Here is a 17463-nt window from a genome sequence, read left to right as displayed (position 1 = left end):
TCTTCTTGGTCCTGCATCCAAAAGACTTCAGCTGGTTTTCTTCTCATCTTTTAGGTCCCTTCTTCCTCCTGCCTTTTGTCTTTAGTCATTGAGTTTTGGAATTACTCATTTCCCTACTGAACTCAGCTTTAAGCATACCACATGAGGGTGCTGCCATTTTATTCCTCATAGCATTGTGCCATTAATCCCATGATGTAAAGAGTTTAGCCCAGTGTCCCAGGCATACATTCTTCTAAGGTCTCTTAGCTCCTGTTTTACATCTCACTCAAACCTATTCCTTTCCTTCTCTACTCATCTCAGAAAGTCCACTCTTCTTTCAATTGCTCAGGCCCAAAGCCTTGGGTTCTTACTCCACACACACTGTTTCTGTCTGCAAATGCTGCCACTTCCCTTGCCAACCACTTACTGCCCCACCCAACCCCTTACCCCACTTTCTACTACTAACCTCCGTGGCCAAAGCAACACTGTCCATTTGGGGATCATTCTAGCATACTTTAACACATCTTGATCTATCTGTCACTTACTTCTTTGCCTGCAGAGCAGTTACAATGGTCCTGTGTTGGTTACCTAGAGCGACAAGTGTGTTGTTTGGTAATTTTGACGGATCATGTAGAATATACATACTGAAATCTACATGGTATATAGTTTACATCATACATGTGTTATGTGGCATAGCCTATTTCTCCTAGGCAGAGTCAGGGATCTGTACAGCATTAGGGATCTGAACATTGTAGGCTTAATATAATGTTGCGTGTGTTTCTAAACTGAAAAAAGGAAACAAAAACAGGGCTCCATCATGACATTATGTGACAGCTTTCCTGAAACATCACTGAGTTGGACATAATTCTGTATTTAAAATGTTCTTCCTTCCTGGAACTCTTCAATGATTTGACAGCTGTTATGGACTGTGCTGTACAGCCCAAACATTTCTAGCTAAAGTTACCCCACCACACACACACTCACCCACTCACTTGATTGAATTGGAAAGAAGGTTCTTCAAGTTACCTTAAGGTTAAAAGAGCTCTTAGGGTTGAAGCTTGGGGTCAATAAAACTGTGCCTTTATGAGAAAAGGAAGTAGCATCAGAGTGGTTGCTTCACTGTGTAAGGCCACCGTGAGAAGGCTGCTGTTTCTAACCAGAGAGTCCTCACCTGACCCTAGCCACACTGGGACCTAGATCTCAAACTCAGAGAGCTCCAGAACTATGGTAAAAAGTTTTTTTTTTGTTTGTTTTTTTTACTTAAGTCATCCAGTCCATGGTATTTTACTATGGAAGCCTGAACTACCATTCCACTCAGAGAGAAAGCCAAAGTATCTCCAACAGCCAGAGGCTTGACACATTTTCCACGTCCTCCAACTGTGACCCTGTTGCCTTTGATTCTTTCCCCTCACACTGCCCGACATGCAATTCCTTACCAGGTCTACTCCCACTTCGGGGGCCTTTCTTTCTCTACTTAGAACAGATTGCTCCAAAATATTTGCACAGCACACTTTCTCACTCAAAGGTCACTTCAATGATGTCATCCTAAGGAAGATTTACCATCTCCCTACCCCTTTCCCTTAGCATTTCTTTCTGATAGACAGGCTAAATATCTTATCTCTTTACATTATCTATGACATCCACGAGATGGATTTAGCTATATCCTAAGGACACAGGGAGGCTCATAGCAGGTGTTTCAACATTTGTTCAGTAAATTAATGTCGAATTCTTACAGCTATAAATTAGCTTTAGGCTGGAAGGCACAACATAGAGCGTTTACTAGGACAGCAGTGTTCCCTAGTAGAAAATTACACTGCTTGAAAGAACACATGATTTTTTTTGGCCTCTTCTGGTTTTCCATTAATTTTAGAAAAGTTCACGGTGGTTTTAGAAGTCCCGAGTGTATGACCCAAGATCTGTTCTTTTTGATTTCCATCTTTAAAATACAGATAATGATAATACGCTGACCAATTGTCAAGGGCAAGTAAGATCGCAGTTGAAGGCTTTTAAATTTTTGACTGGTTGTTTATTTATTTTTGTAAACCCAGGCTCTGAGGTCTTGGATACTTTGATCTTGCTTAAAGTATTCGGCAAGAGATGGTGTTTATTCCTACAATTCTTTAAATATAGAGTAAACACAAGCATAGCAGACAATGACCTGAGGAAACTATTTGTGATGGCTCGCTTTCTCTTAGGGTTTCGGAGAGGTAGCAAGTTAACGGAGACTACTAAGTTGGAAAGCAGGTGTTCTTCCTCTAAATTTTCAGAGAAAACAAGCCTGTAGAGCATTTTTGTGTTAAAACCAAGGAATTCTTCTCTACCGCAGCCAAACGGAAAACTCGTAATTGTAGCGTAGGCTGCTGCTGTCACTGTATCCCGAGAGAGGCGTTTCCTAACAGTGAAGTTAAAAATTGTCTTCCATCGTCGGAACGAGGTTCCCTTGCCACCTCCAAGTACCAGCTTTTAAAAATAAAGGTGTCACCCGAGTGGGGACACACCCACCGCATCCCGGCTGGAATTACTCTTTGGTTATGCAAATCTAAAAACGCTGGCTCGGGGCTCTCCAGCTGGGCGCCCGGCCGCTCGCCGGCCCGGGTCGGGGTGCGCGCAGCCTCCGGGCGGGAGCGCGCGTGGCCAGCGCCTCCGGAAGCGCGCGCGGGTCCAACAGGAAAGACCCCAGCATCACCCGCAGCCGGAGCGCCGCGGGCCTGGGTACCACGCGCCCTGAGGGAAACCGCCCACAGGCCCTGCAGCGTCTCGCGAGATCTCGCCGGCTCGCCGCAAGTATTGCGAGTTTAGAACTTAAAAAAAAAAAAGAAAGAAAAAGAAAAAGACAGCGACGAGAGGAGTCTGCAGAGCCGGTGCTGCAGGGCCAGCATCCGCGGCGGCTGGTACCAGGGCCGGAGCTGCGGACGGGCAGGCGGGCGGCCGGGGGAGAACGTGGAGCGGGCGGGCGGAGGGGGCAGCGGAAGGGGCGGCGGTGCGCAAGTCCGCGCGGAGACGCGTGCGGCAGCCCGGGCCGCGCCTGCTCGTTGCGCCGCGGAGGCCGGCGCTCGCTCTCCGGGCTCGGCGCGCCGGGCTGGCCGGCGCAGAGCTCGGGGCGGGCCCAGGGGCGGGCTGAGCGGCCCCGCCTCCCGCGTGCTGCACCGAGCGCCGCGGCCCCGCCGCGCCTTTAAACCGCGGGCCGGCCGCGCTCGCGGGCACTCGGGGGCTGGCGGCGAGCGTGTGGCGCGCGGGCTCCTGAGGCGCTGTGACTCTCTGTGGCGCGCTCTCTCTCCTCCAGCTCTCTAGCGGGACCGCCGGCTCACGAGCCAGAGCCGAGCCCTAGGCAAGCGTTCACCCGCCCCGCTCCGCTCCGCAGCTTCCCCGAGCGTCGGGAGGAGATGGAGCCCCGGCCCGCGGCGCCCTCGTCTGGCGCACCGCGGCCCGCCCGGGATGGGGACGCGCCGCTGGCTGTCGCTGGGGTGGACCTGCCCGGGACTGCCGTGCCTTCCTCCGGCCGAGAGGATGCTACCGCCGGGAGCCAGGCCGGCGGGGTGCGCGGAGAGGGAGCGGCAGCGGCGGGCGATGGGCTGGGCAGACCTCTGGGGCCCACCCCCAGCCAGAGCCGCTTCCAGGTGGACCCGGTTTCCGAGAACGCCGGGCGGGCCGCAGCGGCGGCGGCGGCGGCCGGGGCGACGGGCAAGGAGACCCCGGCGGCCGGGAAAGGCAGCGGTGAGAGCGGCGCTGCTAAGGGCAGCGAGGAAGCCAAGGGCCGCTTCCGCGTGAACTTCGTGGACCCGGCTGCCTCATCGTCCGCGGACGACAGCCTGTCGGATGCTGCGGGGGTCGGAGGCGACGGGCCCAACGTGAGCTTCCAGAACGGCGGGGACACGGTGCTGAGCGAGGGCAGCAGCTTGCACTCGGGCGGCGGCAGTGGACACCATCAGCAGTACTACTATGACACCCACACCAACACCTACTACCTGCGCACCTTCGGCCACAACACCATGGATGCGGTGCCCAGGATCGACCACTACCGGCACACGGCCGCGCAGTTGGGCGAGAAGCTCCTCCGGCCCAGCCTGGCAGAGCTCCACGATGAGCTGGAAAAGGTGAGCTCGCCCAGACCCTCCTCCCTTCTCATGCCCTGGTGCGTGCTGGCCGCGGGATGCAGCCGCCGACTCTCCCTGGTGAGGTGGCAGCACAGGACCCGAGGAACGACTTGCTGGCATCTCTGGATTCAGCTGTCAAGTGTGGAATTGCAGCGGAATGTAACTTAATCCTTCAAAAGTTTGCAGCGGGTTAGGCTGGTCATGCGATACAGAGGAGGCAGCACTTAGCAGCCTTTCCCATCCAGTTATGTATCTTGTGTGCCCCTGTCTTTTTTCACCCCGTCTTGACAGTGTGTCACCTCTTTGAGTTACGCATGTGTTTAGAGCCCAGAGAAGGGAGTGTGGAGGAGGTGTAGAAGAGGCTCTCTCTTGGGACAGGGTGGAGAGAACATACTACCATCTGGGTCCTTTTTAGATTGTAGTGTATGGTTTATGCGTATCCATTAGGGATCCTGAGTGGAAAGAAAGGTTGATGTTTGAAGGAAAATCTTAATAGCATGTGTTTATAGTCTATTAATTATTAAAGCCCATTATTTGCAACCTTGAGTATGTAGAGGACCATAGAAATCTTTTTTATTTCTTTCCTTTTTATTTTTTGTTTGTTTATTATTTTTAGGCAGGATTTCTCTGTGTATCTCTTAGCTGACCTAGAGTTTGCAAAGTAGACCAGGCTGGCCTTGAACTCACAGATCCACCTGCTTCTGCTTCCCTACTTCCCAGCGTTAGGGTTTAAAGGCGTTTGCCACCATGCCTGCAGACACATTTCAAATCTTGGGAAAAGTTGTATTTGATAATAGCACGGTCTTGTTTGTTTGTTTGTAATGTAAACTTTTTGGAAAGAGAGCTGCATTTGGTGCAGGGCAGTGGTAGAGAGATGGCTCAGAAGTTAAGAGCACTTGTTGCTCTTGCAGGGAACCAAGAGGGTTCAGTTTTCAGCACCCACAAGGAAGCGCACAACACACAACCATCTGTAACTCCACTTCCAGGGAGATTCCATGCCTTCTGACCTTAATAGGCACCAACCATGTATGTGGTATATATCCATGCATGCAGGCAAAACATTCATACATATAAAATATTTTAAAAAGGGATGTTTTTAAAAAGTGACATGGATGAGTTTTTAGAGAAAAAAGGAAACAAGGATTTTATTTTTTCCCCCTCGAGGATGTCTAGAGAAAAAGTCTGGAGTCTTTATTTTTGTGAAGCCCTTTTACTTTGTAAACAAAAAAACCATTCCCATACACTCTTACTGACTTTTCCTTCTGTTTTTTTTTTATGGCCTCGTAAGTCTTTTATTTCCTCTGGGTTCAGATAATTATTTGAAGATAACATTGATGCTTTTGAGACCTGATTAATATTTAACTTTTTTATGAGTTGAATTACTTGACATCTGCCTCAGCAAGTCTATAGTGGAATTTTTGTGACTTCAGAGTTGGTACCACACAGGGCGAGATGATCAGCGTGAAGAAGTTTATGTGATTTGTTTTGACTGTGATGGTTTGATCTCATACATTCATGTCTTACAAGACTGCACTTGTCCCAGTGTTTGATAAAGTAACAATCATGGTTTGAAGTAAGTGATAGGTCCCAGCCCTTACAAGCTTGTGGATTGTTTAAAAGATTGACATCATTTAGCCTTAGATAATACTACCTCTGTTCTATTGTTGTATTTTGTCCTATCAGAAGCTAAGCACTTTCTGAAACACTCACACTTAGATTTTTTCACATCCATTCTTTTCTGTTTATAGGCTCAGTCAGAAATGGAGTTGGTAAATGATATTTTACTGCAGCATTTTTAGTATTCATAATTTTTTTACAAATACATTTCAGGTTTATTTCGGTAAAGTCAAGTTCAGCAGTATAGCACTGTATCTGTAAGTTGTAGAATGTTAGCTGAAAGGTGTCATGCATCTTGCACTTTAAGCCCCCTACGGTTGAGTTTATTTTGTGTGTGGCTTGTAGTGTGGGTTTTATTATTTTTGTTCAGTTTAGAGCATCTGAAAGGTAGACACATTATCAGCTATGTGGTAGTTCAAAAAGTCACCTAATCCCTCAGCCTCCGCTTCCTCAGTTCTCGAGATTATTGTAAAAATTAAAGAAAAAAAATGCAACAGAAATAATGGACCATGGCCATGCTAAATTCGTGGAATATCACTGCGCAGTGATTCTTATTTTGCTCTTACATTGACTCCTCAGAGTATAAGGCTAAGTTTTTAAGATTTCAGTTTTAGAGTCTCTTAATTCTATTACTAGATGAATATAGTTTATAACATGCTCAATTCAGAGTCTCAATTGTGCAGAATAGCATAGTGAATTCTTCAGTTGTTTTTCTTTGCTTCCATAGCACATGCTAGACAGATGTTTTTCTATTCAGGTGGACCCTCAGCCTCTACTCAAATTCTGTATAGCAACCAGAAGTTGATGGTGTTAACTAATAAGCAATTATTGAAGATAATTGCGTCAAATGGGTTAGATACCTGCCATGTTAAATAGTACAGAAGCACTGCTCAGAGTTGTAGGAGGCGTGGGCGAAGGTATGACACATGACGATGATCTCTGATTGACTCCCCAGAGTCCATATATGGTCCTCATCCATATAGATTGGCAGCAACTTGAGCGTTTTTAGCCTTATTAGTAATGCTATCTATAGTTTCTTTGATGTTCTAGTATTGGATTGTCATGTACTATACTCTGGCAACTGAGTGCTATACCATCCATGAAGTGTCTAAAGCAGATTAAGTTACAGATGCCAAGAGCAATGGGAGATCAGAGGACATGAAAGATAAATGCTCTACAAACTTACTAGGAAAAAAGACTAGAGTTGTCTTTGTCATTGATCTTTTAAAGTATTTTCCTGTTGACATAGGTTTTTGTCCTGCCCAGTCCTGCAGTCCCAAAGAAACACACAGAGGTCTTTATTAATTATAAACTGGTTGGCCTGTTAGCTCAGGCTTCTTATTAACTCTTTCTTACATCTTAAGTTAGCCCATTATTCTTGTTTATGTTAGCCACGTGGCTTGGTACCTTTTCAGCAAGGCATTCTCATCTTGCTTCCTCTGTGTCTGGGTGATGCCTGCAGACTGACCTTTCCTCTTCCCAGAATTCTCCTGTTCTCGTTGCCCTGCCTCTACTTCCTGCCTGGCTACTGGCCATTCAGCGTTTTATTAAACAAGTACAAGAAACAAGTCTTTACAGGGTAAAACCATTGTTCCACAACACTCCCTCCCTTTTCAAAACAAGAACTATGAATTGAATCTCACTTGTTTAGCTTTCTTCCTGACCCTTATCCATACAACTTGTAACCAACACTCTAAACAAAGAAAAACATCCATAATCCATTTTTTTGTGAATGTGGGCATAGTTTTCCAGGCTACTTCCTGCTAACTGAGGGTGCTGATAATCTTATGTGGAACTAAAGAAGATTTAGAATTAAGGTCAAGTCCTGGCTGGAATATTCCTTGAGGCTTGATCATCTCAGCTAGCAGTCTTGAGGCTGTTCTGGATGTAGAACTCAGACATCTGGGCCATTTGCTCCTATCAGAGATTCGGGTTGGGGGGGGGCGTCTTTCTTGATCAAACCTTATTTTTCTTAATCCAGAATGAATCCACAGCCTCTCATTTCCAGTGGAAACAAAAGTAAAACCTCTTCTCCAAAGTAACGTACCTTTTGACTTAAATTTTTAAGTCAGGGCATTTTCAAAATACATATGTTGGATTAATCCAACAGCATTTAAAATCAAATGTCTTTTAGCTGTTGCTCCTTCCTTAGTATTTAAACAATTCAAAGACAACACAATAACAGACTATGTGTATTTTCCATCTTTATGTGGCTTTATTTTAAACTCTTATTTCTTTTATTTTTGTTTTTAATTTTTTTTTTTGAGACTAGGTTTCTCTGTGTATCTTTGGCTGTCCTGACACTCACTCTGTAGACCAGGCTGTCCTTGAACTCACAGAGATCTGCCTGCCTCTTCCTCCCAAGTATTGGGATTAAAGGTGTGTGCTACCACACCCGACTACTCTCTTTTTTATATTAAGGACTCTATCCTTTTTCTTTCCTCTCCCAAGCCTACATATATTTTTAAACACACTGTAAACCATTTAGAGGTTTTCTTCATCTGAATCTATCTTTACTGTATATCTCTCTTTTTCTGACCCACATGAGTCTTTAATTTGATAAGCGATATGGCTAGGATTAAAGCCTTGGCTTTAATGGCTGGATCCACCCTATTTCTTACCTTTCTTAGAGTCTAGACTCATGGCAGAGGTACTGGCCGGAGCCATGTTTATTGCCACAACTCTATGGCATTTCATGGTCCTTGCCACCACCAAGAAGCATGTTGTCAGCTATTCATAAACACCATTTAAGTGTATGGTGGCAGGGGCTCTTAAAAGAGCTGCAAGGTTTTGTTGCTAAAGCTGAGTCAGGAAGCCTCTCTTAAATGAGATGCGCTTGTCTCTAGCAAAGAGAGCCCACCCAAGAAAGTGCTGCTATCAATAAGCCATGCTTAACTCTATTCTTTCCTGTCTAGAATTACTTCCCAAGCTCTCTCAGGCTTTATGTGGATACAGTTGTCCACGTGGGAGCCATTTTTGGGACCGGGTGGGACAGAAACTTCAAGTCAACATTTTCCCTACTAGCCAGCTGCAGAGAATAAACAAATATCCTTGCTGTTATGAGCCACTCTAGGAAGAAGGCTAGTGGCTTTCCAGTTAGGAACTGTTGGCCAGGTAAGGGGTGACTGTGTTGTCCACAGTGCTCTGGAAATGTCTTATGGTGGATAAGTGAGTAGCGAGTCTGTCTCTGCCTGCACAGACATAAAACCAATAATAGTTGTTAACACAGCGGTGCAGTGAAAGGAAACATCACCAGTCAGGGTATCATGGGATCCAGTTTTGACTGGGCCTTGGGAAGAAATAAGTGTGGCATTGGAGCCCAGGCCTGAAGGATAAGTTGATGGGTGGAATGTTGTTCTGGAACAAAGACTATTTGTGAAGGTAGTGAGAAGAAGCGTGCTGTGTCCATGCGACAGACACAAAAGGCCAGTATGTCTTACTGGAAGCTGTTGAGGGATGCTCTGGGACAGAGTACATGATCTATTTTATTTGAAAATCTTTGCTGGCCAGAGAATGTGTTCTAAGGTATGACTGGAAAGAAAACCTTAAACTGTTGGTGTGACTTAGAGATTATAAGGATTTATGCAAAACAGATTAGATGTGAGAGAGGCTGACTCTCAGGTTTTGGACTTGAGTAATTGAATAGTGAATGGGGCTGTGCTCCCTGACTTGGAAAAAATTGAAGTTGGGATGGATTTGAGTGATGAGAATTCTAGTTGTATTCTTTGTAAGACACATTTTTCAGGCAGAAGGTGTGTGTGTTTGTGTGTGTGTGTGTGTGTAAATGGTTGAAGTACCTTAGTTATGAGTGAAATATTGGGTTGATAAAGAAACATAAAGTATGGTCAAGGATTAGGTCCGGAGATCATCTAAAGTTATGTTGGGGACTTTTAATAACTAGACTTCATAGTCTGGAAAGCAGTATCCTAGAAGGGCAGACATTTAGAAGAAGGCAGACACTAAGGGCATAGTGGTACATGCCTACAGTCCTTGGAGGCTGAGGCAGGAGCACCTTTTGGGTAAAGGCCAGCCATGGCTGTTTAGATGGTTCCAGGCCAGACTGAGCTCAATAGGGAAACTCTCTCTCAAAAGGGTAGGAACTCTAAAAATTGATGCTAGGAATTTATTTAAAAATAATTGTGTCCCCCCCCCCCCATCAGAGTATTGATTTCTCCTATAGGAAGAAATAAAAAGTGGAGTACCAGAACTGATCTGGACAACTTTAGCATGTGCGATTGGGAGCATAATTATCAGTTGTGGGGTGGTAGGTACATAGTCTGCTGCTGTTGGACTCAGCATCATCTTCAGTATCCTCATCCATCATTGTCTTTTGTAACTGCAGTTAGAACCCTAGGAAAGAGTTTCAGTGGAGCAGAGCTACCACTGTGGTGAAACATTTGGTATTGTTCATCAGAAGCCATTCACCTTGAGTGTCCTAGGCTCACAGATTAGGCTATAGACTAGCTGGCCACAGAGGCCCTGCTCTGGGGTTACAAACCTGGGCTCTCACACCTGGCTGTTTACTAAGCCCGACTTCACCTCACCTGACCTTTTCCTCTTTTAAAAATAACACCTTTGCAGTTGTTCTTAGACCTGGGGTTAGAATCATGTTGTTAGCATTGGCAAGTCATTGGATGCGGCCTGTTTTGCCTTTCTCATTAGTAAAGGAAGCATCAGTGTTTTATCAATGAGCTTTTTTCCTTTTAATTCCTAAGAAATCTTTTACACATTTACTACTAATAAATGATCTCATAGAAACTGAAAACGGTTTACTAGCCATTTTGATTAAACTATAGAGCAAGACTTCATACTTGCTTTTCTGTCTGACGCTAGAATATTTACCGGGGTCTTTCTCTGTATCACATCTGTCTGGCTATCTCTCCGACCTGCTGTAAGATGTTTGAGCTGCTGGAAGGGTTGCCATCATCACTTCAGCGTGTTGACATCCTGACAATAAGGAAGAGGATACTTGATGGTGCAGTTGTTAATTAGTCCTTCACTAGAATCAGAGCATTTGTCTCATTAATTTTCATACAGAGATTAGGTACCAGTGCAGATCTGTTCACTGGATGTATCGGGGCTGGCAGTTCCTGCCACTTAACAAGGCTTTAAGGAAAACGCTGTATTGCCTCTTAACACTGGGCTGGTTCTACGCCCTGCAAATAATTATTTCAGGATATAGCTTGGTGCCTTGAAAGTCACCCTGGAAGAAAAAGAATAGGTCACAGCTTGGGTGGTATCTGAATAGTTTCCAGATATGAGTAAAGTGGCCCCTGATAAACATTTGCATGTGGAAAGTCATATTTCAGTTTTGCTGGGGCCCTGACCTGCTATATCCATGTTACTGGCTACTATAGTCTGGCTTTCAGTTTCTGTATTCATTCTTAAAGTAGAAGTAGCAACTGCTACTTGGGTAAAATGAAAGATAAATTTGGGAATCTAAAATGAGGCGGGAAAAAGATCTGTGCATTACTCGTCGCACTTGATGCGTTATCTGTGTATATTTATGTTCATGCCTATGCTGTGGGACTAGAACCAGAGAGATGCAAGTTGAGTTTCTTTGCATGTGTTTGGGAAGTCCACAATACCAGTTGATTTAGGTCCTTGCTGAGTGACATGGGTTATCCACCAAATCCTAACTGAACATCAACAGCAGCACTGTTCTAAGTGTGGGGGATACATCAGTAAGCAAAACAAAGTCCCAGGACTTTGTAGTTGTAGGAGACAGTTGGCAAATAAGGCAGGTGTACTACAGTGAAGAAACTAAAACAGGGAGAGAAATTGGTGGCCTAGTTGCCATTTTAGAGTAGTTGAGGCAAGGTCTTAATAAAAGACACGAGCCAAGAGGAAAGGGATTCCCCCATGCAAATACCAGGAAGGCTGCTGTAGACTCAGCAAGGACAGGTGCCTGAGACTGAGGAGGGACTGTGACCAGGGAGGCCAAGGCTGCTGAGAGAAGACCGTGACAAAAGTTAGAGGCTGGTGCTGAGCCTCACAGTTCGTAATAAAGACTTGTTTTGTTCTCAGTAACATGGAGGAGACATTGAGAGGGCTTTGAGCTCAGATTTGGTGGGATTTGACTTAAATCTTAAAAATGTGAATGATTGCCATGTGGAGAATATACTATAGGGTTTGTTTAAGGATGGGAGCCAGGACAACAGAAGCTGAATAGGATTTTTACAGAGGTGAGCTGGTTGGTAGAGCAGAGGTTCAGATACAAGGGTTCTTAAGGGGAGGATTGTAGGGAGTTTGCTGAAGTTTGGATGAAATGTGTATGGAAAGAAAAATGTTACGTTTTATTTTTATTTATTTATTTTTAGAATGGAATTACTATTTAAGGAGGTAGGCGAGAACTGGGAGGAGTAGGGTTAGGTAGACCCAGTGGGATATAATTCTCTAAACCTGTTCTACAATGGGGCAAGTCCTAGAAAATTGCAGGTACTAATGAATTAGAACTTGAACAGCTTCACACTGTAGCTGTTTGTAAGACTGACCCCCTCTATAGAAGAGGTAGGTTTGAAATAGGATCTTACAAATACTAAGGTTCTGCCATGATGGGGCTAGTGGTGCTTGCTCTACTAGGTGTATTGAGTTTATTTAGCTAAAATACAAGCATCTTAAGAGAGAATACTTCTAGTGCCTTGTCATTGTCTTATAAATGATAAGCCCAAGAATACATTGTTGTACTCCTTATTTTTAACATACAGCTTTATAAAAATTGAGGCCAAAATAACTCCATTCAGAAATACATTTTTTCATCTAATGTTTCTTTCCTTCCTTGAGAACTTCTTGTAATAGAGGGAGGCTGCCGACATACTGTTTTTATTTAGATGTCTTTGTTTCGCACTTGATAGTTTACAGCTATAGCCTTGGTGGACAGGTTCTCCCTGAGCCCTTTGACTGTACTGTCCCAATGTGTCTGGCCTCCACTGCTGCTGGACAGAAGTCTGCCAACAGGAGAGGATGGGTAGTGTCTCTAGGACTGAAGGTTTGCTCTGCAGATACTTTCCTTTGTGTGTGTCTTTTCTAGGTTTTTGAGTTTCTTGCATCCATCAGTTAGTTATTCTATCTATTTCTCCCCCCTCTGTTATTTCCACCTGAAGTCCATTCAGTGAATTTATCATTTCACATGTTGTGCTTTTCTTTAAAATGTACCAAAGTCTAGAATTTCTGAAGTTTCCAATGAAGCTTTCACATCTCTGTTAGATGCTTTGCTAATGTGATTTACCCTTGACTTCTATAGTGATTTTGAAGTATTTGTGTCTTGAAAAGGACATTTGGTTCCTACCACAAACATTTGAATGGGAAACATTTTATTTGTTTGTACATCTATTAATTTGAGGAGGGGAAAATTAATGTGTAGATAATACATTGTGGTGACTGTGAAATTTTATTTTTAATATTCTGAATTTGATTTCCCTTTTCTTTGTTGAGACAGTATCTCACCGTGTATTTCACACTGACCTGGGTGCTCTGTGCAGCTCAGGCTATGATTGCTGGTGTGTTGTGCCTTGCTAGGCTCAGACATCATGGGGTAGCTACTGTCTCTGTTCTGTACCTGCCTCTGTTGTTTGGCTCCTGGAAATCTCCCCTACATTTGGGGGCCAGCTTAGTTATGGGGATTTACCCTTACTGTTATTCTTGTTTTTTTCAGAAATTCAAATGATTTTCCCAGTTCCTTTGTTGATTTGTGACTCTGTTCTGTTACTTCAAACTGGTGTGGCTTCTCTCTTACCACAGTCAGTTTGAGAAGACTCAGTGAAAAGGCAGCAAATTCATGCTTCCACTAGTGCAGTCTGTGCTCCCAGCCCTGCTTTCTTTGGTTTCTTTTCCGTGAGCAAACAGGTGGGCTATCAGTTTGCAGTTCTTGGCCATTGGTTAAATCTGGATCATTCCACCTAATACATCTTCAGAAAAAGGATATACCATCTCTGATTCTGAGTTCCTGAACTGAAAATAGGAAAGATGACAGAAGAGAAACACCCAGTGCTATCTGTCCGCTCATGGGTTCCAAGCAGATTGCGTTTCCAGTGCTGACTTGGTTCGGATGCTGTTTGTCATGTTTTTTCAGGTTCTTCCTAATTTTGGGGTCTTCTTCCCCTAAACAATTAGAAATACAAGTTGGCAGGGCTACTTCTTGTTAACAGAAGGTAAATTTTTCCTGGGAATTTTATCTAAAATGTTTCAAGCTCTTAATCTGTTGACATTAGCACGTAGTGTGGGATTTGAAGTAATTCCTGTGTTGTTATTTGTGAAGCATTCTTTTGTAGCTCATACTTGAAGTTTTGGTAAAGAACATGCAGAGCTAGTTCTAGTGCTGAATTCTTTGACTTGGATCAGCAGTTCTGACTTGGTTCATTGTGAAGTCACATGGTCACACTGACCACTTTTATCTGTGTGGCACTTGAGTTTTGAGCTTGCATTAATGCCTCTGGATATTAATAGAGCATTGTTAACCAAAGCTACTTGGATTTGTGTAAAACAATACTTTGTTTTGAAAGCATAGTCTGTATGGGGAGCATTACACTGAATACACCAATCACCGACAGCACGGATAGGAAGTATTGGCAGCTTTGGGATGATATAATTAGCTAGTACTTGCTAAAAAATTATAACAGTTATTAGAATAGCTTCTTGGACATCTAGATTTGTACATATACACAGTATTTTACATGCTACATATATGCATATATACAATATCTTGTATTTTAAATTCTAAGTAAGCTATTTTAATGTAACATTTTGGCTTAGACTTGAAAGCTGTGCTTAATGGTATGAGAAATTTTGGTGTTTTAAGGATTTTTATCAGTATTATAATCCAAAAATTATTTTTAGGATGTAAATAACTTTTTGATGAGCCTTTACATTTTTGATGTATTAGTTTGAGTTTATTTAAAGCAATAATAGCCCAGTACTCAGAGAATGTGAGTTTAAGGCCAGGCTAAGCTTTCATGATGAAATCCTGGGGTATAACTTGAAAATACTAACAGCTTTTCTCTTTTGAAATTATTTTTAGCTGGTGTGAGAGTTTTTATGTTGTATAAAACCATCACAGTTTTTCATTTTGTCTTTTCTAACTATATGTGATGGGTATCCCTTTTCACAGGTGTTGGAACCAAACTTTTAGGAATTAATTCTATAGGTAATGAGTAGCAGGGCTAGGATTATTTGGGAGCTAACACTTTGACCCAGTATATTATTTTAAGGTATTATTTAGAGAAAAGGCTTACCATAAAAACTTATTTTAGTTTACTGTATTTCAGTTAAAATGCTATTCCATTTTCACACATTCTGGAGGAGTGGAGGTGAGTGTGTGCGTTATAAATTCTGAATGCTGTATTTAAAGAGGACTGCAGCATATGGTGCGTGCACTGATGGAGCTCAGAAACATTGAGCAGTGGGACCCACCCAGTCAGGGAGGCTAGACTCAGTCTATCTAGGATTTGGGTGGAGAAAGTGCTAGGTCCCCTTAAGATAAATTACAGGCAGAGGGAGTTTGAGCTGAAAGTCCTTTAGGAGAAAATAGTTTACAACTGATTTCCCACATTGGGAGTGATGGTGTGTGCCGTCAGTCCCCACACTCCAGACACAAACACCTGCAAATCTCGGAGTTCAAGGCCAGACTGCTTTTCGTGGTGAGACCACTTCTCAATAAACAGAAAAACCTGTCAGCTGAAGGAAAATTGCATCAGTTAATATTTTGATGTGAACTTGCAATAATTTTCTAGTTGGAAGCATAAGAATTGGCAGGGGAGGTGTTTCAAAGAAAATTAATAAAATTAGAGCTGCCTTTGGTTAGAAAAATATGAGAACTTTGTTTGCTTATAAATGTTGTGTGTGTGTGTGTCATTTCATGTTCATTTCTGCATATCTCATTGGGCAGTAAACTCTGAAGACATTGAAAAAAATTCAAAGTCATAGTTTTATAGACTTGACTAGAGAAAGTCTCAAAGTTAGAATTTCTCTTTGTTCCTCAAAACAAAGTGTGCTCAACAGAAAAAAGAGTGTGAGAATTTCCCTCTTGTTAGCAGTTTAATGTTTATTTTTAATTGTATCAGATATTATTTATTAAAAACTGAATTCAAAGAATTCAGTGTGAATACTTTTATTTTCCTAGTCTTCTTGGACACTTTAGGCTCAGACACCAAGCTTGTGAAGGTAAAGTCTGCAAGGGAATAAGAAAGCTGAGTATCACCAGGAATATTGACTAAAAGGAGATGGCAAGTTTGAGTGGCTTATTACAACCCAGGGACTGAATGATTGGCCAGTTGGACTGACCTTCTCCACCTATCAAAACAGCCTCAGTAAATTTGAAAGTTAAGCTAGTGTGCACACCTGTTCCGTGTCACACATTTTCTATCCCTTCCTGGATGGAACACATCTGGGCAGGTTCCTTCGAAGGTGGTGTGATGCAGCTGGCTGTGGTCATTGTGTCTTTTAAAACTCATAAGAAACTTGTGTCTTGCCGTGTTAGGCACAGGAGGATCTGGTGTTTGCCACAGGAAACCTGAGTTACTTTGGGTGGGAGTCTCTGCCAGGGTCTGCTCCCCAGACTTTGAAGAGCCAGATTATTCCTCGGCATTGTGGCACACTAGTGGAGAAAGCACCTGATTGTCACTGTAGACTTTGGTGGGTGGCGGCGGTAGTGGAAGGCCTCAGAAGCAGATGGGACTGTGCATAGCTGGGAGGGCAGCACAGTTCATTACTGCTTTTCCATTTAAAGCTTAACTCAGGGAAGGATCATTTTGTTTTACTTATGTGTATTCCTCTTTACTGTTAATTTTTTTTGTCTGTTTTTGGTGATTGGCTGAAGTGTTTAGGCATTTATTTAGATGATGTGACCCCAGAGTAATGAAAAGGGATAACTTGAATAAGGGTATGATTTTGACTTCTAAAATGCCCTTTTCCCCTCAGATATAGCTACTATTCTGTATTCATCCCATCCTCTGAGTATTCTGTTTTCCATCTTTGTCTCTGTTCAGTTCCTTTGCTGTCTCTTTAGGTCACTATAAGGTTGGATTTACAATATAAAAGGTACACCAATTAAATTGTGATAGAATCGAGACTTATTTCATAGGTAGAGTATGAGAAAGGCTTTCAGTGTAGCAATCCCTTGTTGTCTTTTATTAGGGTCGGTGGTATTGAATAGATCTTGTCAGGAGAATTACTGTATGTTTTCCAGTTCATATGATTTTGACTTACTGAAAAACTAAAAACCTTCTATATCCAATATTCTTTCTTTCCAATATTTCATCTTTAATGAATAGCCATCCTAGTATATTTGCTAAATGAGTGCCTTCTATTTCCTTCCTGCTCACTATGTAAAGTAATACAGTAGTTGATGGTTCATTTTTCATAGGTGATGCTAAAAGGAAAACTTGTTCCTCTTAAATATGTATCTCTTTGCCTAAAAGCAGACTTGTTCATTGTCCACAAAACTGACAAAAACTTAATCTGTGTATTCAGCGGTGATCATTGCGAGAGGAGTGGAGAGCACTGGGGAACCCTGCCTTTGATCTTCCCTTATCACAATGAATCAGAGCTTCTAAGCAGGAGTAGCCAGAGCGGATGACCACACCAGTGTATGTAGTCCAGGAAAGCTTAGCCTCACTCACATAGGTCAGCTGGCTAAACTTTCTCCTTCTGAAGAGTAGCCAGAAATTGAAAAGGCAGGTCACCTAAGGACAACTTTCCCACTATCTGCTGACTAAAAAAAAAACACCTGAAATGTCTTTCTATAGATTTGACTTAACAGCTGTCACACTTGGACTGT

General features: G+C 43.1%; 1 protein-coding gene across 2 annotated transcripts in view; it reads left to right on the top strand.

The window, feature by feature from the left end:
• Positions 1-3224: 3224 nt before the first annotated feature.
• The window catches only part of Slc12a2 (solute carrier family 12 member 2), a 66193-nt gene continuing 51954 nt past the window's right edge, over positions 3225-17463 (top strand). For both annotated transcript variants that reach the window (XM_075968620.1, XM_075968619.1), the window contains exon 1: positions 3225-4073. In XM_075968620.1, the coding sequence (XP_075824735.1) occupies positions 3363-4073 (711 nt within the window). In that variant the 5' untranslated portion in view covers positions 3225-3362. The remainder of the gene's footprint in view (positions 4074-17463) is intronic.

Source organism: Microtus pennsylvanicus, chromosome 4, assembly GCF_037038515.1.
Source record: "Microtus pennsylvanicus isolate mMicPen1 chromosome 4, mMicPen1.hap1, whole genome shotgun sequence".
In the NCBI taxonomy this organism is placed as follows: domain Eukaryota; kingdom Metazoa; phylum Chordata; class Mammalia; order Rodentia; family Cricetidae; genus Microtus; species Microtus pennsylvanicus.
The sequence above is the reverse complement of the archived record's forward strand: the minus strand, read 5'-3'. Positions and strand labels throughout refer to the sequence as shown.